The sequence below is a fragment of the Oryx dammah genome, unplaced genomic scaffold, assembly GCF_014754425.2.
Source record: "Oryx dammah isolate SB20612 unplaced genomic scaffold, SCBI_Odam_1.1 HiC_scaffold_28, whole genome shotgun sequence".
In the NCBI taxonomy this organism is placed as follows: Eukaryota; Metazoa; Chordata; class Mammalia; order Artiodactyla; family Bovidae; genus Oryx; species Oryx dammah.
The window spans coordinates 95661529-95682836 of NW_024070212.1; the positions used below are offsets into that span (position 1 = coordinate 95661529).

Genomic DNA, 21308 nt, shown 5'->3' on the forward strand with positions numbered 1-21308 from the left:
GGGAAGGTCTCCTGTAGTGATATTTTTCTTCTAGGTCTATGAGACCATCAAAATCTCAGCTAAGTTTATTAATCTTTAGTTTGTCATTTCTGGAATTAGCAGATGCCCTTGGGGAGAAAGCAGTTCCAATGTTTGGCTCATCTCCCTGACTCTTCTTTGTTTTCCCAGAACTTGGCCCTGTAATTCTTCACTGCCTTATTAGCTTCTCTGTTCCTTCAAGCAGATTTTAAAAAATAACTTGACCAGATTTTCTTAGTCTTCTTAGTAAGATGATTGGTCTGCTTTATGTAAATTGCCATTATCTGAAGCAGAAATCTGTTCCTCATTAATATCCTTTCTACCCTCATCCTGTGTCTCTGTGTACTCTCCCATTTGTCCCCACCTGATTATATCTTTTTACTTATTCTAAGTATCTATATGTGGGCTAATATTGCATAGTTAATTATTACATCTTTCTATAATCCATGGTCTTTCATTTAAAAAGCACACATTTATATTCCTACTTGTTTATTTTTCTAGATGAACTTAAACTCATTTTTAAGGTCTAAGATAAACCTGTTTGAATTTTAATTATTTTGAAAGAATTAGCATTTTTGTATTATTCATTCTTCCCATGTAGATAAGTGATATATATTGATTTATTAAACTTATGTTTTCTTTCACCCTGTTACCAAGGTTTTGGGGTATGTGTGTGAATGTGTGTTTGTGTGTATAGTTGCCATGTATTTCATGTTTATTTTCATATTTATTTCTAACTGTTGCATATTTTGTGACTTGTGAGAATAAGATTCTTTGCATAATTTTCCTTTCTTCTCTTTTTTTGTAGTTAATATGCAAGAAAGTGAAAAAATATTTGTTGGGTATCCAGTCATTTCACTGAACCTTCATATTGGTGCTGTTGTTTTTTTCAGTCTGTTTCAGATATTTATTCATGATTAGTCTAAGTATTAAAAATTTGTTAGTTTGCATTTCAGTCAGAGCATGTGGCCTATAATAGTACTACTTCTTGAAATTTAATGGTGATTTCCCTGAGCATCTGGGCTAGGAATCAAAGATAAACATGACTTGTTTGCTTAAAAAGATGTGTTCCCTTTGTGTTGATAACAACATCAAAGCATTCTTTCTATATCTTACTTTAGCTTACTGATGGCATTATGTCAGATATTACATCAAAGCTAACATATAGGAGACCCTTATTAATGTCCATTCGTGAGTCATTGCTACAACTTGCCTTCTTGACTTTTTCAGTTCAGGTCAGTCGCTCAATCCTGTCCAATTCTTTGTGACCCCATGGACCATAGTATGCCAGGCTTCCCTGTCCATCCCCAACTCCTGGAGTTTGCTCGAACTCATGTCCACCAAATTGGTGATGCCATCCAACCATCTCATCCTCTGTTGTCCCCTTCTCCTCCTGTTTTCAATCTTTCTCAGCATTGGGGTCTTTTCCAATGAGTCAGTTCTTTGCATCAAGTGGCTAAGGTATTGGAGCTTCAGCTTTAGCATTAGTCCCTCCAATGAACATTGAGGACTGATTTCCTCTAGGATTGACTGTTTCGGTCATTTGCAGTCCAAGGGACTTGCAAGAGTCTTCTCCAGTGCCACAGTTCAAAAGGATCAGTTCTTCGGTGCTCAGCTTTCTTTATAGTCCAACTCTCACATCGTCACATGATTAAGGTCCCTGCATTAGCAGCACTCCCTCTGATCTAACATAGCCACAAAAAAAGTACGTCATTTAACTGCTGTGAAAAAGTTCAGATGCAGCTGTTCGTTCATTTATTTTACTCAGTCTTCCATCAGTTAATTGACTCATTATCTATTCATTCTCCCACTAAACTTCCAGTGATAACCTACTATGTACCAGGGCTTGCTCTGGTCCTGTGAATTTAGAAAACCAAGAATGTATGGTTCCTTCCCTGAAAGAGTTCACATTTTAATGGGAGATGAAAATAAGCAAAGCCTGATTATACCATGTGGTCAGTGCCAGGAGAGAGAATTGTGAGAGCACACAGGAGGCTGTTCACTCATCCCTGAGGGATAAAAATGGCTATTTGAATTAATATTTTTGTACGAGTCAGGTGAACAATTTTAGATGCTATAATAAACAGTCCCCAAATCTCAATGGCTTAATACAGTAAAGGTTCATTACAGTCTGATGCAGGTCAAGTGACTTGTCTGGCAGTTTTCCTCCCAGTGTTGACCTGGTGAACTAGCCTTTTTCCTTATTAAAATACCATTGATTTTATATGTAGCTTCCATGCCCAAGAGCAAGAATGTGGGCAATTGTGTATGTGTTTGATAACCAGGCCTGGAAGTGGCACTTATTACCACTGCCCACATCCCTTTTGATCCCAACCAAATACCAAGGGAAACTGAGAGATGTTGTCCAGGGTCCAGGAAAAGGATATGGAACTAGTGAGCATCTCCTTAGTTTGCCTTTAGTCTTAAGGTTGTCTCAGGGTTACTCAGATAAAGAGAACTTGTATTTCAGGCAGAGGAGATATTCATTATATGTAAATATGGAGATGAAAGTCACAAGCCTAGAGGTTTGAAGTACTCCAGGCAGCTCCATGGACTGAAGTATAGAGTATCAGACCAGAAGTTGTGAGAGCTGAGAGTAGGCAGGGACTGAGCAAAGGCCAGATCATACAGAGCCTTTTATAATATATGAAGGGGTTTGGAGTCTGTCCTGTGAGTGATAGGGAAGGATAGAGCAGTTTCAGTTAAAGAAGCGCCATTATTTGTTTACATTTTAAAAGATTGCTCTGAAGCAGAAAGGAAACCAGGTCAGAAGCTATTGTAGTAAAACAAGAAAGAGATGATGGAATGGAGTCAGACTCGGTCCATGTCCTCAATGTGGTCATAGGCAGACAGACATACTTTCTAGCCAGATTATAGTAACAAGTATACCTATACAGTAACAAGTATATCTATACAGTACACAAGGATATCTATACAATAACAAGTACTGACATCAAGGCCCAAGCAAGAAGCTGTTTGCAGAAGATGAAGGGATTTATTTTAACAGAATATGAGACAAAATCATGGAAAACTTAAAGCTATGTCTGTTTTCTCTCATCCAACAGCCACTTTTAAAGATGCAGAAATTGAGGTACAGTGAACAGCTGCTAGTGTTCATGGTTATAGATTATGTGAACATTAGAACCAGAGTTAGGAACTCTGCTTGCCTTCCTTCCTCTGTTCTTATGGACCAACATGAGCCAATAAGGCCAGTTTAGGCACAAAACATAGTAGGATGGTGATGAAATTAGTATCTGTGGTCTTTGGTATTGCCAGAAAAGTGCTGAATATGTGCAATGAAGAAGAAAGAGAACTAGAACTTCAAGCTCAGACCCCATGCAGGTGAATTTCCTAGACCCTTTTCTACTTCAGGTAAAATCTAGACTCTCAGAGTGGGAAGAGATCTTAGAAACTAAATAATCTCTGAGTATTCCCTGATGCTCCAGTTGTAAGGACTTAGTGTGTTCATTGTGGTGGCCTGAGGTCAATCTTAGTCAGGGAACTAAGATCCTACAAGCCATGCAGCATGGCTAAAAAAATTAGAGAAAATAGATGATCCTTTAAAATTGTTGTGGAGGTACTAGCCAATGCAGTTAGACAAAAGAAGAAATTAGAAGCATAAAAACTGAAAAAGAGGAGATAAAATTACTAAGTATATACGATAAGATTGTTGTTGTTCAGTCGCTCAGTCATGTCCAACTCTCTGTGACCCCATGGACTTCAGTACGCCAGACTTCCCTGTCCATCACCAACTCCCAGAGGTTTTCAAACTCATGTCCATCAAGTCAGTGATGCCACCCAATGATCTCATCCTCTGTCATCCCCTTCTCCTCCTGTCTTCAACCTTTCCCAGCATCAGGGTCTTTTCCAATAAGTCAGAGCATATCAGTCGATCAAAGTATTGGAGCTTCAGCTTCAGCATCAGTCCATCCAATGAATATTCAGGACTTATTTCATTTAGGATGGACTGGTTTGATCTCCTTGCAGTCCAAGGGACTCTCGAGAGTCTTCTCCAACACCATGGTTCAAAAGCATCAGTTCTTCTGTGCTCAACTTTCTTTATGGTTCAACTCTCACATCCATTCATGACTACTGGAAAAACCATAGCTTTAACTAGACGGACCTTTGTTGGTAAAGTAATATCTCTGCTTTTGAATATGCTGTCTAGGTTGGTCATAGCTTTTCTTCCAAGGAGCAAGTGTCTTTTAATTTCTGGCTGCAGTCATCATTAGCAGAGATTTTGGAGCCCATAGAAAATAAAGTCTGTCACTGTTTCCATTGTTACCCCATTTATTTGCCATGAAGTGATGGGACAGGATGCCATGATCTTGATTTTTTGAATGTTGAATTTTAAGCCAGCTTTTTCAGTCTCTATCACTTTCATCAAGAGGCTCTTTAGTTTCTCTTCGTGTTCTGCCATAAGGGTGGTGTCATCTGCATATATGAAGTTATTGATATTTTTCTCTGCAAACTTTTTTTTGCACATTTTAAAATAATTATTTAATTTAATTTTTTAATTGAAGGATCATTGCCTTACAGAATTTCGTTGTTTTCTGTGAAACATCAGCATGAATCAGCCATCGGCGTACATATGTCCCCTCTCTTGAACCTTCCTTGCACCTCTCCCCCAATCCCATCCCGCTAGGTTGATAAAAGCCCCATTTGAATTCCCTGAGACATACAGCAAATTCCCATTGGCTATCTATTTCACATATGATAATGTAAGTTTCCATGTTGCTCTCTCCATGCATCTCAGCTTCTGTTCCCCTCTCCCTGTGTCCATAAGTCTGTTCTCTGTATCTGTTTCTCCATTGCTGCCTTGCAAACAAGTTCATCAGTACCATCTTTCTAGATTCCATATATGTGTGTTGGTATACAATGTTTATCTTTGTCTTTCTGACTCACTTCACTCTGTATAATAAGCTCTAGGTCCATCCACCTCACTAGAACTGACTCAGATGCATTCCTTTTTATGGCTAAGTAATATTCCATTGTGTATATATACCACAACTTCTTTATCCATTCATCTTTTGGTGGACACCTAAGTTGCTTACTAGCTATTGTAAATATATTCTATTGTAAACATATTGTAAATATGTTCTATTGTAAATAGTGCTGCAATGAACATTGGAGTACATGTATATTTTTCAATTTTGGTTTCCTCAGGGTATATGCCTAGGAGTGGGATTGCTGGATCACATGGTGGGTTTTTCCTAGAGTTTTAGGAATGTCCATAGTGTCTTCCGTAGTGGCCGTATCAATTTACATTCCCACCAACAGTGCAAGAGTGTTCCCTTTTCTCCATTCCCTCTCCAGCATTTATTGTTTGTAGACTTTTTGATGCTGGCCATTCTAACCAGTGTGAGGTGATATCTCATTGTAATTTTAATTTGCATTTCTCTAATAATGAGGATCTTTACAAGAACTGACAAAGGATTAATTTCCAAAATATACAAGCATCTCATACAACTCAATACCAGAAAATCAAACAACCCAATCAAAAAGTAGGAAAAAGACCTAAACAGACAGTTCTCCAAAGACTACAGATGGCTCCCTGCAATCTTGATCCCACCTTGTGCTTCATCTAGTCTAGCATTTTGCATGATGTATTCTGCATGTAAGTTAAATAAGCAAGGTGACAATATACAGCCTTGATGTATTCCTTTCTCAAATTGGAACCAGTCTGTTGTTCCATGTCCAGTTCAAACTGTTGCTTCTTGACCTGCATATAGATTTCTCAGGAGGCAGGGAAGGTGGTCTGGTATTCCCATCTCTTGAAGAATTTTCCAGTTTGTTGTGATCCACACAGTCCAAGGTTTTGGTGTAGACAATGAAGCAGAAGTAGATGTTTTTCTGGAATTCACTTGCTTTTTCTGTGATCCAACAGATATTGGCAATTTGATCTCTGGTTCCTCTGCCTTTTTGAAATCCAGCTTGAACATCTGGAAGTTCATGGTTCACTTTATTTGTAACCCTTCTAGATAATATATTATTTTTAGTTATGCATTTTAATTTAGTGTGCAATTAAACCACACAAAATAGTATTGCTGTGATTATATAGGCATCATTTAGTTCACTTTATATTTTGTCTTTTTGGTTGTTCTTTATTTCCTTTCATTTTTTGAAAATCTTCTAGATTTATTCTTCTTTCTAAGGAATATCTTTTCACGATTCCTTTCTTATAGTCTTTTGTTGATAGATTATCTTGATTTTTATTTCTCTGAAAATGTCTTTATTTCACCTTTTCTGAAGGATATTTTTTTAAATTCTATATTGGAGTATAGTTGATTAACACTGTTGTATTAGTTTCAGGTGTACAGCAAAGTGATTCAGTTACACATGTACTGAATGTTGGTATTAGTGTCATCCAGCACTTAGAAAATATTAACACTATTCCATTATCTTTTTGCTCCCTTAATTTCTGATGAGAAATCATCTGTTAATTTTATTGTTACTTCTTTGAAGGTATTTTTTACTTTTTCTGCTGGCTTCTTTTAATGTATTCTCTTACATCTGTTTTCCTGTAGCTTTACTTCAGTGTACTCAGCTTTGTGTGTGTGTGTGTGTGTTAAAATTTGTTCTCTTGGGATTTGTATCTTGATGTCTTTCTTAAGATAAATTCTCAGATATTAGCTTTTCAAATATTTTTCTCCTTTTTTCTTCTCTCTTTTTACAGATCCAGTTACACATTGTTCTTACTCTGTTCTTTTTTTTTTTTTTCTTTTTGTTGTTACTCCATCTTTTTGGTTTTCTGTGCTTCTCTCAAGATGCTTTTGTCTTCCAATTCCATAATTCTCTCTGGAATAATTTATAATCTGTTAGTAGATACTTGGTTATGGTTAATTTTTGGTTATTTTATTTTTTAGTTAAATATTTTCCACTTGGTTCTTGTAATGCTTTCTAGTTGTCTGCTGACATTTTCAATCTTATATTTATTTTCTTTAGCATAGTAAGCATATTTTAAGTTGCAGCCTGATAACTATTTTTTTCTGGATTTCCTGTTGATTTGTTTTTATTTCCTGTTATTTCTCTTGTGTTTTGATCCCAGTGATTTTTTTTCCCTATATCCCTGGTTGATTTTCATTAAATGTCAGATTTTATATATAAAAATTTTAGAAATGATTAAAAACCTTTTATGAAGATATTTTCCTTCAGACAAGGTTTATGATTGTTTTAGAAGATTTCTGAAGGGCACTTGGAATTCTAGACCAACTTATTTCAGACAAGATTTGGGATGATTCAGATTTAAGCCTAAATTCTTTGTTGACTGTCTTAGTCCTTTTGGGCTGGTACAGCAAAATACCCTAGACTGGGTGGCTTATAAATAATAGAAGTTAATTTTTCATAGTTCTGGAAGCTGGAAAATCCCAGATCAAGGAGTCAGCAGATTTGATGAGGGTCCCCTTTCTGTTCATAGATGACCATCTTCTCTGTTTCCCCATGTGGCAGAAAGGGTAAAGACATTCTCTGGGGTCTTTTGGTCACCAGTGGCACTAATAGGCACTAATCCCATTAATGAAGCCTTAGCCCTAATAACCTCATAAAGGCCCTAACTCTAAATATCACACTTGGGTGGGGTAGAATTTCAACTTATGCATTTTGAGGGGATGCAGACATTCAGTATATAGCATGGGTTATCTATTTTTAGTTTACTCTTATGGTTTATCCTTTCAAGATTCAGTCCGAAGGCCTAGCTACTTTACAGGCCATTGTCTCTTACCTGCAGACCTCCCTTCTCATCTCTTCCCAAGGTCATGATACTCCAATTTTTGTAACTTTACTTCATGAGCTTATAAAAAGTTATACTCTGCTTCTTACCCTCTTAGCTACCTCTGTCAGAACTGTCAGATACCTAAAAAGAAAAGGAGCCTCAGATACCAGGCTTACTTCTCTGTATTTATTTCTTATACTGAGTTTCGGATTTGTAATTTATATACTATCTTCTTAGGTCTCTACTGCCTCAAGCAGATTTTTTAGGTGTCTACCTTTTCAAGTTGATTTGAATAAGAAGTTTGCTTTTGAACCATTAATTTCTCATATTACCCTGCTATGTTCTGTTAAGAGCCTTTGTACCTCCTGTTTGTCCTGCTTAAATCTCTAGTTTCTCACTCCCCCTGACTCTCATGGGCTTCCCTGGTGGTTCAGACAGTAAAGCATCTGTGTGCAGTGCAGGAGATCCAGGTTCGATCCCTGGGTTGGGAAGATCCCCTGGAGAAGGAAATGGCAACCCACTCCAGTACTCTTGCCTGCAAAATTCCATGGACAGAGGAGCCTGGTAGGCTGCAGTCCATGGGGTCTCAAAAGAGTCAGACATGACTGAGCAACTTCTTTCTTTTCTTTCTCTTTCCTAACTCCTGGTTTATAGTTATTCATGCTATGGGTTAAGTCCTAAAGAGATCTTCTCTTCTTCAGACTTTGCTGACTCCCTGACTGGATTATCTTGTTATAATACTCTTACAGTACTACCTGAATGCCTCTGTTGTAGTTGTAGTTTGTAAATGTTTGTTTCTTTATTTTATTTAATGTTTATCTTTTCAACACAATGTCAGATCATTGAGGAAAATTGCTGTATCAGTTATTTTTTTCCTTATTACAGCTCCAATTTATGAGTCACAAGGAATATTTACTATTTCTTCATAAATTGGGCATATAGTTATTGAGTTAAATGACTGAGATTTCCCTTGGTTGAAAGTAACAGAATTTAAAGGAAGAAAAAGATTTGTCTCATTCATGGGTTCTTAGAAGGGAGAAAGGATGTAATTTATATTTTATTCTTATTTTTATAAATTTATTATAAAGTATTTCAGATATATTAAAAAGTCTAAGGAGTTGTATATTATACCCAGCTGTGCCCATCACTCTGTTTAAGAAGTAAACTTAATTTATATTTATAAAAATATATGAGAAGAACAGAAATATGCCTTTGTAAATATAGTCAGCTGATCTTTAACAAAGGAGCAAAGACAATACTGTAGAACAAAGATATTATAGATTCTTCAGTAAATGGTACTAGAGCAACTGGACATACACATTCAAAAAAGAATGAATCTAGATACAGACCATATACTTTTCACAAAAATTAAAACTCCTAATGGAACATATATTCTTTTGGAATGTGTTAGACTTACTTATCCTATGATTTGATGTCTATATTAAAAGAAATACACATGTAGAAAGTTATGGTGACTACAGAAAACCAAATATGAAACATCTCAGAAGTCCCTCAAAGTCATGTTAGTTAGTTTGATAGATGACTTTTCAGCAGCAATAGTGGAAGCTAAATGATAGTGGGATATCTGTAATAGCCTGAAAGAAAACAACTACTGACGACAAATTCTACACTAAGCAAAAAATATTTTGTAAGAATGATTGTACAATAGGCCTTTAAACACACAGTTGAAAGTGTGTGCCACCAGTCAGCTTACCAAAGGAAATTCTAAAGAATATATTTCAGGCAGAAGGAAAATGAAGATCATAGATGCACAAATGATAGTAGAAAAATGAAAGTCATTTTGTATGAATAAATATAAATGAGTATTGATTGCTTAAAAAGGTAATTATGAAAGTTAAAAAATACAGAGTTAAAATAACAGCAACATATCAGGAGTAATGAAAAAGGTATTTTTATAAGGTGTTAACATTAAACTTTGATAAGTTAAAAGGATACGTGTAATATTTTCAAGGGTAATTGCTAAAAAAGAAACACAATTTGAGCATAAAAACTCCAAACCAGTACAGGGAAAACATTTGGAATAATTCTTTTTAATAAATTCAAAGCAGGACAAAGTAGATAGAGGTAGATGTAGATTCAGAAGTAATTCTCATTAAATATAAGTGGATTAACTTCCAGCTAAAAGATAAACATTGTCAGACTGGATTTATAAAACATAATCAAGTAGTTTTTAAGACTTAGATATAAGTGTTGGGAAAAAAATGTTCATATCATGCTCATGTCATGACATGACAAAATGCTCATGTCATATTGATAAAACTTAACTAGTAAGACAATAGTTTCCAGTTTGCTGCTAAGTCACTTCAGTCATGTCTGACTCTGTGTGACCCCATAGACGGCAGCCCACCAGGCTCCCCAATCCCTGGGACTCTCCAGGCAAGAACACTGGAGTGGGTTGCCATTTCCTTCTCCAATGCATGAAAGTGAAAAGTAAAAGTGAAGTTGCTCAGTCTTATCTGACTCTTAGCGACCCCATGGACTGCAGCCTACCAGGCTCCTCCATCCATAGGATTTTCCAGGCAAGAGTACTGGAGTGGGGTGCCACTGCCTTCTCCGAGTTTCCAGTTTGAACAGATCTAATAGTGTAGCCTCAAAGTAAATGAGCTATAAAGACCAACTGTAACCAACTGCAGTGGGAGATTTAACACCCCTTTCTCAGTAGTTATAGAACAACCATAAAATCAATAAGGATATAGAAGATTAGGACAAAAGGATTACCACGTTTTTACATGGACATATATAAAATGCTTAATCAACACCTTCCAACTACAAAATTATTTCATTTGATCATATTTTAAGCCACAAATTCAGTCCCAAATTTCAAAGCATTGAACCATAATCATTATGTTTTCTGATCACTGTACAGTTAAATTTTAGCTAGAAAGCGGTAACAGAAAGACAACTAGAATATTGCCTTGTGTTTGGAAATTAAATTTATTTCTCAGGAACACCTGGGTAAAGAGGAAAGCATATCAGAAACTAGAAAATGTTTTGTATTGAATTATAAAAATATTATAGAACAAAAGTTGTGGGATGCAGCTGTAGTAGTACTCAGAGGGAAATATATACTCTTAAATGTATATTCTGTCAGCTTCCCTCATGACTCAATTGGTTAAGAATCCATTTGCAATGCAGGAGACTGCCTGCAATATAGTAGATACAGGTTTGATCCTTGGGTTGGGAAGATCCCTTGGAGGATGAAATGGGAACCCACTCCAGTGTTCTTGCCTGGAAAATTCCATGGATAGAGGAACCTGGTGGGGTACAGTCCATAGGGTCACAAGAGTCAGACACAATTTAGCAAGTAAACCACCACCACCGATGGATCATAGACATAACTGGAAAATGCAAAACTAAAACTCCTAGACGTTAGCACAGGAGAAAAATCTAGATGATCTTGGGCATGGTGATATGTTTTTAGAGACAAGAAAGACACCATAGTTGTTTTTGAAAGAAACTATGGAAGAAATAATTGATAAGCTGAAACTGATAGGTTAAAAACTTCTGCTCTGTGAAAGGAAAAATCAGAGAATTAGAAGACCAGCCACAGACTGGATGAAGATATTTGCAAAAGACACACCTGATAAAGGACTATTATCTAAAGTATGCCAATAATGCTTAAAATTCAATGATAAGAAAACAAACAACCTAGTTAAAAAATGGGTCAAAAGCCTTAATAGACACTTCACCAAAGATATACAGGTGGCAAATAAGCACGTGAAAAGATACTTCACATTGTATATCACTAGAGAAATGAAAATTAAAACGAGATTGCTGTACATTCCTTAGAATTGCCAAAATCTGGAACAGTGACAACATGAAATGCTAGTGAGGATACAGAGCAACAGGAACTCTTACTTATTGCTGGTGAGAATGCAGAATGGTGCAGACACTTTGGAAGACAGTTTGGGGGTGGGTTTTTTCCAAAAGCTAGCACATCCTTTCCATATGATGAGACAATACTGCTCCTTGGTTTTTATGCAAAGAATTGGAAATTTATGTCTACACAAAATTCTGCATATGGATATTTATAGCAGCTCTATTCATAATTGCCAAAACTTGAAAGCAGTTGATGTCTTTCTGTAGGTGAAGGAGTAAACTGTGGAATATCCAGACAATGGGATATTACTCAGCAATAAAAAGAAATGAGCTATCAAGCCATAAAAACACACAGCGGAACCTTAAAGGCATATTACTAAGTAAAAGAAGCCAATCTGAAAGGCTACATACTGTGTGATTTCAAGTACATGACATCCTGGAAAAGGCAAATTTTGTAGAGGCAACGAAAAGATCAGTGATTGTGATGGTGGTGGATTGTGGGAGAAGAGAGGTAAATAACCAGAGAACAGAGGGACAGGGCAGTGAAAAATACTCTGTATGGTATTGTAATGATGGATAATGTCATCTAGGACTTCCCTGTAGCTCAAATTGTAAAGAATCCTGCCTGCACTGCAGGAGACTAGGGTTTGATCACTGGGTTGGGAAGTTCCTCTGGAAAAAGGAATGGCATTCCACTCCAGTATTCTTGCCTGGAGAATTCCGTAGACAGAGAAGCCTGGTAGACTACAGTCCATGGGGTCGCAAAGAGTCGGACACGACTGAACAGCTAACACACAATGTCATTATTCAGTTCAGTTGTTCAGTCGCTCAGTCGTGTCCGACTCTTTGCGACCCCGTGAATCGCAGCACGCCAGGCCTCCCTGTCCATCACCAACTCCCGGAGTTCACTCAGACTCATGTCCATCGAGTCCGTGATGCCATCCAGCCATCTCATCCTTGGTCGTCCCCTTTTCCTGCTGACCCCAATCCCTCCCAGCATCAGAGTCTTTTCCAATGAGTCAACTCTTCGCATGAGGTGGCCAAAGTACTGGAGCTTCAGCTTCAGCATCATTCCTTCCAAAGAAATCCCAGGGCTGATCTCCTTCAGAATGGACTGGTTGGATCTCCTTGCAGTCCAAGGGACTCTCAAGAGTCTTCTCCAACACCACAGTTCGAAAGCATCAAACATTTGTCTAAACCCACAGAGTGTACATTACTAAGAGTGAACCCTAAGATAAACTACAGCCTTTGGGCGATCATGAAGTATCGGTGTAGGTTCATGCTTGTTTTAAAAAATGTGCCATTCCTGTGAATGATAGACGGGGAGGCTATGCATGCTTAGGGGCAGGGGATATATAGAGGCAATCCGTGTCCCTCTCTCTCAATTTTGTTGTAAACCTAAATAAAAGTACTCTAAAAAATTAAGGCCTTAAAATCAGGAAAAAGCCTAGAAAAGATCAATTTCTACTACAGATTAATAAATCTATATGATAAAGAGCAACCAAAAATACACACAGTATACTAAAGTATAAACATATATGTAGTCTACTGAACATTTACTTTGGCTTTTATGTACTTCTGTGGTAAGGTAGTTATTATTTATTATAAATTTATTTAAGGAAATTTTTCTTTACTCTTTCAGATGATACAGCATTGTTTGAGTTGATTCAGCTAGTTCCACCAGGTACTGTATTGTATTTTGATAAGGTAATTGACATGTGAACCCATTTTAATGAAATACTTTTCAAAAATGTTATCTTTTCCACTTCTTGCCACGTTAAGAGCAATGTTGAGTTTCTAGCATTGGTCCACTATGTGTAAAATGTCAGTAGGCCAAAATAATATATACAGAAAGATTGACATAAATTATAGTGAACAGGTTGTTGTAAAATTGAATAAATAATCATAATCGAAAGTGAAAAATAACCTGGTATCATCCTAGCATATTTTGTGACATTCATAAAAATTAACATCTTAAAAGTTCTTGTGATTTTTCTAAAACAGTATGCTTTTACTGATAAAGTAGTTCATTATCTTTGTTTTGTGTATTGGCTGTTATTAGAAATGTAGGGGAATTAAAACTGTACCTAAGCAGTATAGATCCCTGTGGTAGGTACAGTTAAAACCTGAAGGATAGTTATATTTATATTATTGATTTCTATGATCATAGAAGAATCTATCTTAAGTCTTTATTTTATGTGAGTCACAGGAGGCTATATTTTGTTGAAAGCTAGTAATCTAAAATTTTTGAGTGTCACATATATACCTAATTCTGGTAACTGCAAATTCTAAAAAATGTCTATATTTTTTTCAATGTGCAATCTAATGTCTTATAATGGCAGGTAGAAAAGATTGGAAGATATAAAATTAAATTATGGAGAAGGTAATTAAGTTTTAGATGTGTAAATATTATGCCAGTTTTATATGTTTAAAGTGGTATTTTTTTTTCCCTAGGAATTCATAGGTACATAAAAAATTTACATGAATATCCCCTTTCTACAAAAGAGGAGAGAGAATCAGTAGTATGTATGACATTTCATATAAGGAAATGTGTTAATTCATTTAACATAACTTTATTTTAAAGCATGACCCTGAAGCAGGTATTTCATTAAGGCATCAGGCATTATATATTTGTACTTGATGATATTGTTTCTAAATAGCATATTTTGTTATAATTTGAATCATAGGATATCTTTCTTGTAGTGGGTGAAACATTGTCTACATATGATGAGAATACACGAGATTTCATGTTCCCGGGTCCAAATCAAATTTCTGGACACCATGATTCAAACCGCCAGGTTACCATGAGGAGGATTTCTGGCCTTCGAGTAAGTGCTTACTATTTTCTGAATCAAATTGTGATGCAGAATCATTGCCAAAAACTACCACATAGCCCTTAGTACCTGAAATGTGAAGAACTAATTCAAAGTGTAATTCTGTTTAAAACATAATTGTGTTATGAAGTTATGCTAAGTCACTTCAGTCATGTCCGACTCTGTGATGCTATAAACTATAGCCTACCAGGCTCCTCTGTCCATGGGATTCTTCAGACAAGACCGGCAGAGTGGGCTGCCATGCGCTCCAGGGGATCCTCCCGTCCCAGGGATTGAACCAGCTTCTCCTGAGATTCCTGCATTGTAGACAGATTCTCTCCCTCTGAGCCACTGGGGGAGCCCTGTGAATTTATGATGTTATTGTAAACATATTGAAACCTAAATGAAAATAATTTACCAGGCTGCATGCATCTACTTTCCAAAATTAACAAGTATTATTTTACCTTATATTCTTCAGATGTCTCTCCTCTCATCTCCCCTCCCCACGGGCCTGTCTCCTTGTCTCTCTTCTCTTTATTTTTCTCTCAAAAAAAATGACCAATAAACATTTGAAAAGGTACATAATCCCATTAGCATTTAGGAAAGTTCAAATTTAAACAGATGATTTCATTTTTATATTTTCATTTTAGCTATAAGACTGGTAAAATTTAATAAATCTGAAAAATACCAAAAGTGTGGAAAAGTGGAAATGTATATGTTTGTATGCCATGTAAAGTGGAACAACCGTAATTCAGGATTATCTAGTAAAAGCAAAGATTCTCATAGCACTGATCTTCTAGGTATATGTCTTTAAGATATATTCTGTCTGACATACTAAAAGAACCTTCTTAGGAATGTTCATATGTAGCATTATTCATGATAATGGAAAATGGAAATAATTTAAATGTCCATTAGTAGGAGTTCTTTGTTGTTCAGTCGCTCAGCCGTGTCCACCTGTTTGAGACCCCACGGACCAGGCTTCCCTGTCTTTCACCAACTCCCAGAGTTTGTTCAAATTCATGTCTGTTGAGTTGGAGGAGTTTAGATAGAATAATTATTATATGTTCATGTAATGGAAATATGTATCCATACACCTAAAAGTGAAACTGCATTAGGTGATAGCCGACTCTCATCTTTTCCTAACAGCCTTTTCAATATTCACTGGATGATTTAATCATATTTTTATTCCTGAAGATACTTTCTGTTAAGAGAGACTGAGTGAAGCCCCTGCTGTTTCAAAGAAAAAAAAAGTAAAAGTTGTCTAAGTGAAGTTTTTCAATAATTTTTTTTGCTAACTTTATAAAAGTAAGGAAATTAGCATGATATATGGAATGCAAAAGTAGGAAGTCAAGAAACACCTGGAGTAACAGGCAAATTTGGCCTTGGAATGCGGAATGAAACAGGGCAAAGACTAATAGAATTTTGCCAAGAAAATGCACTGTTCATAGCAAACACCCTCTTCCAACAACACAACAAAAGACTCTATACATGGACATCACCAGATGGTCAAGATCGAAATCAGATTGATTATATTATTTGCAGCCAAAGATGGAGAAGCTCTATACAGTCAACAAAAACAAGACCAGGAGCTGACTGTGGCTCAGATCATGAACTCCTTATTACCAAATTCAGACTCAAATTGAAGAAAGTAGGGAAAACCACTAGACCATTCAGGTATGACCTAAATCAAATCCCTTATGATTATACAGTGGAAGTGACAAATAGATTTAAAGGCCTAGATCTGATAGATAGAGTGCCTGATGAACTATGGAATGAGGTTCGTGACATTGTACAGGAGACAGGGATTAAAACCATCCCCATGGAAAAGAAATGCAAAAAAGCAAAATGGCTGTCTGGGGAGGCCTTACAAATAGCTGTGAAAAGAAGAGAGGTGAAAAGCAAAGGAGAAAAGAAAAGATATAAGCATCTGAATGCAGAGTTCCAGAGAATAGCAAGAAGAGATAAGAAAGCTTTCTTCAGCGATCAATGCAAAGAAATAGAGGAAAAGAACAGAATGGGAAAGACTAGGGATCTCTTCAAGAAAATTAGAGATACCAAGGGAACATTTCATGCAAAGATGGGCACAATAAAGGACAGAAATGGTATGGACCTAACAGAAGCAGAAGATATTAAGAAGAGGTGGCAAGAATACACAGAAGAACTTTAAAAAAAGATCTTCATGACCCAGATAATCATGATGGTGTGATCACTCATCTAGAGCCAGACATCCTGGAATGTGAAGTCAAGTGGGCCTTGGAAAGCATCACTACAAACAAAGCTAGTGGAGGGGATGGAATTCCAGTTGAGCTGTTTCAAATCCTGAAAGATGATGCTGTGGAAGTGCTGCACTCAATATGCCAGCAAATTTGGAAAACTCAGCAATGGCCACAGGACTGGAAAAGATCAGTGTTCATTCCAATCCCAAAGAAAGGCAAGGCAAAAGAATGCTCAAACTACTGCACAATTGCACTCACCTCACATGCTAGTAAAGTAGTGCTCAAAATTCTCCAAGCCAGGCTTCAGCAATACGTGAACCATGAACTTCCTGATGTTCAAGCTGGTTTTAGAAAAGGCAGAGGAACCAGAGATCAAATTGCCAACATCCGCTGGATCATGGAAAAAGCAAGAGAGTTCCAGAAAAACATCTATTTCTGCTTTCTTGACTATGCCAAAGCCTTTGACTGTGTGGATCACAATAAACTGTGGAAATTTCTGAAAGAGATGGGAATCCCAGACCACCTGACCTGCCTCTTGAGAAATCTGTATGCAGGTCAGGAAGCAGCAGTTAGAACTGGACATGGAACAACAGACTGGTTCCAAATAGGAAAAGGAGTACATCAAGGCTGTATATTGTCACCCTGCTTATTTAACTTCTATGCAGAGTACATCATGAGAAACGCTGGACTGGAAGAAACACAAGCTGGTATCAAGATTGCCAGGAGAAATATCAATAACCTCGGATATGCAGATGACACCACCCTTATGGCAGAAAGTGAAGAGGAACTAAGAAGCCTCTTGATGAAAGTGAAAGAGGAGAGTGAAAACATTGGCCTAAAGCTCAACATTCAGAAAACGAAGATCATGGCATCCGGTCCCATCACTTCATGGGAAATAGATGGGGAAACAGTGGAAACAGTGTCAGACTTTATTTTTTGGGGCTCAAAATCACTGCAGATGGTGACTGCAGCCATGAAATTAAAAGACACTTACTCCTTGGAAGAAAAGTTATGATCAACCTAGATAGTATATTGAAAAGCAGAGACATTATTTTGCCGACTAAGGTCTGTCTAGTCAAGGCTATGGTTTTTCCTGTGGTCATGTATGGATGTGAGAGTTGGACTGTGAAGAAGGCTGAGCGTCAAAGAATTGATGCTTTTGAACTGTGGTGTTGGAGAAGACTCTTGAGAGTCCCTTGGACTGCAAGGAGATCCAGCCAGTCCCTTCTGAAGGAGATCAGCCCTGGGATTTCTTTGGAAGGAATGATGCTAAACCTGAAACTCCAGCACTTTGGCCACCTCATGCAAAGAGTTGACTCATTGGAAAAGACTCTGATGCTGGGAGGGATTGGGGGCAGGAGGAGAAGGGCACGACAGAAGATGAGATGGCTGGATGGCATCACCGACTTGATGGACGTGAGTCTGAGTGAACTCTGGGAGTTGGTGATGGACAGGGAGGCCTGGCATGCTGCGATTCATGGGGTCGCAAAGAGTCGGACACAACTGAGCAACTGAACTGAACTGACTGATGAGTCAATAAGGCAAATTAAGTAATTTTTCCTTTAGGTCTAGGTTTTGATATATTCTATTCTGCTGCTGCTGCTGCTGCTAAGTCACTTCTGTCATCTGATTTTGATCCATAGACAGCAGCCCACCAGGCTCCTCCATCCATGGGATTTTCCAGGCAAGAGTACTGGAGTGGGGTGCCATTGCCTTCTCCGATACTCTATCCTAGAAAATAGCATATTTCAGCTTGTTGAAATTTTAACAGTTCACTAGCAAATTTATTAAAATATACCTCCTTTGAGACATTTTCAGTGTCCTTTAGCCAAAAAATACTTCAAAGAATGTTGCAGGATCTTTCTAGAAACTTGCAAGGAAAAAAAAAATCCAATTTTAAAATTAGCTTTTTTTAAAGTAATTTAAAATGCTGTTTTATACTAAATTTGACAACATAAACATAATATGGACCATTAACAGGTATTTACTTTATTGAATTTGAGTTAGCTTTTCATATATCAGAAAAGGTTTGATTACTAAGGCAAAAAAATCTATATGTATTATTGAAAGATAAATTGGAGCATATTAAAAATTTTTAGTTTATTTTAGCAAAAATTGATTTGATTTAGGCAGCATCTAATCTAGCAGATAAAACCTCCAAGGAGCTACACAAAATGAAATACTTTTATATTCAGAAGGGTATAGGAACAAGGAAATTATACTAGGCTAAAAAGTGTGTTGGTTGTTATAAGATTTGTTTCCTTTAGCTAATCAGGCTATTCCTGATGAATTGCTTTAAAATTCTATTTCTGTAATTAATTTTAATCTATTTGATGACATGGGGCTTAGTGTAAGCCAGTCCATTTGGGGCCTCTTGTCTTGTTTTTAACAGTATAAAAACTGGACTTCTGGTGATGGTGGTGCAAAGAGTTTATCAGTTACTCTCACCACACAAGTATAAAACTGGACAAAATTGTTGCAAACAACAGTTTCAGGGCACTGGAATGTGATCAGCAATTAGGACAAATTAAAAAGTATCTTTGCTTGAATAACTCTACTAAGTAGAGTTTTGGTAAAAATGGCATAAGTATGTGGTCATCTTGCGTAGGGTGCTCTCATACCTTGCATGGCCAGTGGGAATTGTAGCTTCACCAAACACGTGGCAGGGCGCAAAAGTCAGCAGCTTTGCAAGCAGAGAGGTCAGAATGACTTTGGGGCAGTGATATTGTAATTTGTAGTAAGAAACATGTATTTGGTCTTCTTACCCCATTCCTAGCACAGAACTCATAAAACCCTTGGAATTTCCTGTGTTTAAGAGTTAGGTTGATGGGGAGACTTTTGGAGAGCTCGTTGGGAACCTAAGGTTGGGAACTAGATGCCAAGGAAACCAACCCCATTGGAACTTTCAGCCACATCCCTGAAGAAGAGAGGGGCTAGAGATTGAGTTCAGTCACCAACGGCCAGTGATTTTATCAACTATGCCTGTGTAATGAAGTAATTGTAATACCCAAAATGATGGGGTTTGGAGAGCTTCCACATTGTGAACACTTGGAGGTACTGGGAAAGTGGCGCAGAGGGTGAGGACACAGAGACTTCTGTGTATTTTGCTCTAAACATCTCTTCCATCTGCATGTCATTATATCCTTTTATATAAACTGGGAAACAGGAAGTAAAATATTTCTTGAGTTCTATGAGCTGCTGTAGCAAATCGATGGAACCCGTGGAAGGGGTTGTGGAAGCCTGTTACTTGTAGCCTGTGGGTGGCAACCTAAGACTTGTGATTAGCAACCGAAGTCAGATGGGAGCAGTCTTGTGGGACTGAGCCCTTAACCAATGGGATCTGATGCCGTCTCCAGATAGTCAGAACTGGGTTAAATTGCAGGACCCCCAAATGGTGTCACAGAGACTTGTGACAGTGACATCTTGACAGTGTTAGAAAACCCACACATTGGAATTGGTGTCACAATCATAGGGGCACATAGCGTGGCTTTACCAGTTAATGCGGACTGTTCAGTTGGAAGCACATGAGGAAACCTACAGCTTTGCTAGGCTGATTGCAGTTCCAATCAGCGAGCTGCACATCTGCCAGAAAGTTGACCGAGATGCCCTGGAAATGAGAGTGCAATCAAAAGGCAGAAGCGAGCTTTCCACTCATTCCTTGCTGACTGAAACTGTGTATGCTTGGGGGAGACAGTGGGAGTCCAACAAGCAGGGAAAGCTGAGGGAACCAGAGACCTGCTGTATCTTTGAGTGCCTTTCCCCAGCCCACACACAGATAATCAGTAGAGTAGAACCCTTACAGGTTTGTTGGATAACCACTATGTCATGCATACTCTGATGAGACCACTAGAAAGAATAGAATAAAAAGATATGGCACCTTTATAAACGGAACAGCAGAATAGCAGATATAAATTCAGTCACATCAGTTATTGTATTTAAATGTGAGTGAACAGCACACTCTAATCAATAGTTTGTTGTCCTGGCAGGATACAATGCACTCCTCCTCAGAATTCTTAGCATAGAAAACTATCTGGGTTTTAGGGCATCTTTCTGAACCCGTCACTATAGCAAGAATTCAAGTCACATTTGGGCTTAAATCTTGGCACTATTACAGACTGCCTGAGTAAACTTGAGACTACTATGCCTTGGAGATAGCATGCTTTTTGGTGGATTAATGAATGCTTGTAAATGGTTACTATAGTAACGTGGCACATAGAGAATGATCAATAAATATTAGTGATATGGTAATGGCTCAGAAGATCATAGCAAGGTGCTATTTGTTATGGATGGTGGTGGTGATGTTAATATCTTTTCTACACTGTGAACCCCATAAAAACAGAATCTGTGACTTTGTCTTTGATCTTAACTCTTAGCACTGTTCTTTGCATAAAGTACTTATATGCCTCTTGATTGAATTGAATAAATGAATTACATCTTAACTGTAGACTTCATAGAGGAAACTGACATTTCAGATGTGTGATGATTATATTTATTTTGGTTAGGTTGTAGTGCCCAATTGTTTAGTCAAACACCAGTCTCGATGTTACTGTAAAGGTATTTTGTAGATGTGACTAATATTTATAGTCACTTGACTTTTAAGTATAGGAGATTACCCTTGATAATGTAGGTAGACCTCATCCAATTAACTGAAGACCTAAAGAGGAAAGACTGAAGTTTCCCAAAGAGTAAGAAATTCTGCCTCAAGACTGT

At 37.4% G+C, this 21308-nt stretch overlaps 1 protein-coding gene across 2 annotated transcripts in view; it reads left to right on the forward strand.

Moving 5' to 3' along the window:
• Positions 1–21308, forward strand: part of SPATA6 (spermatogenesis associated 6) — a 165805-nt gene that overhangs the window by 48775 nt on the left and 95722 nt on the right. For both annotated transcript variants that reach the window (XM_040231217.1, XM_040231218.1), the window contains exons 4-5: positions 13212–13253; positions 14273–14397. In XM_040231217.1, coding sequence (XP_040087151.1) covers positions 13212–13253; positions 14273–14397 — 167 coding nt within the window. The remainder of the gene's footprint in view (positions 1–13211; positions 13254–14272; positions 14398–21308) is intronic.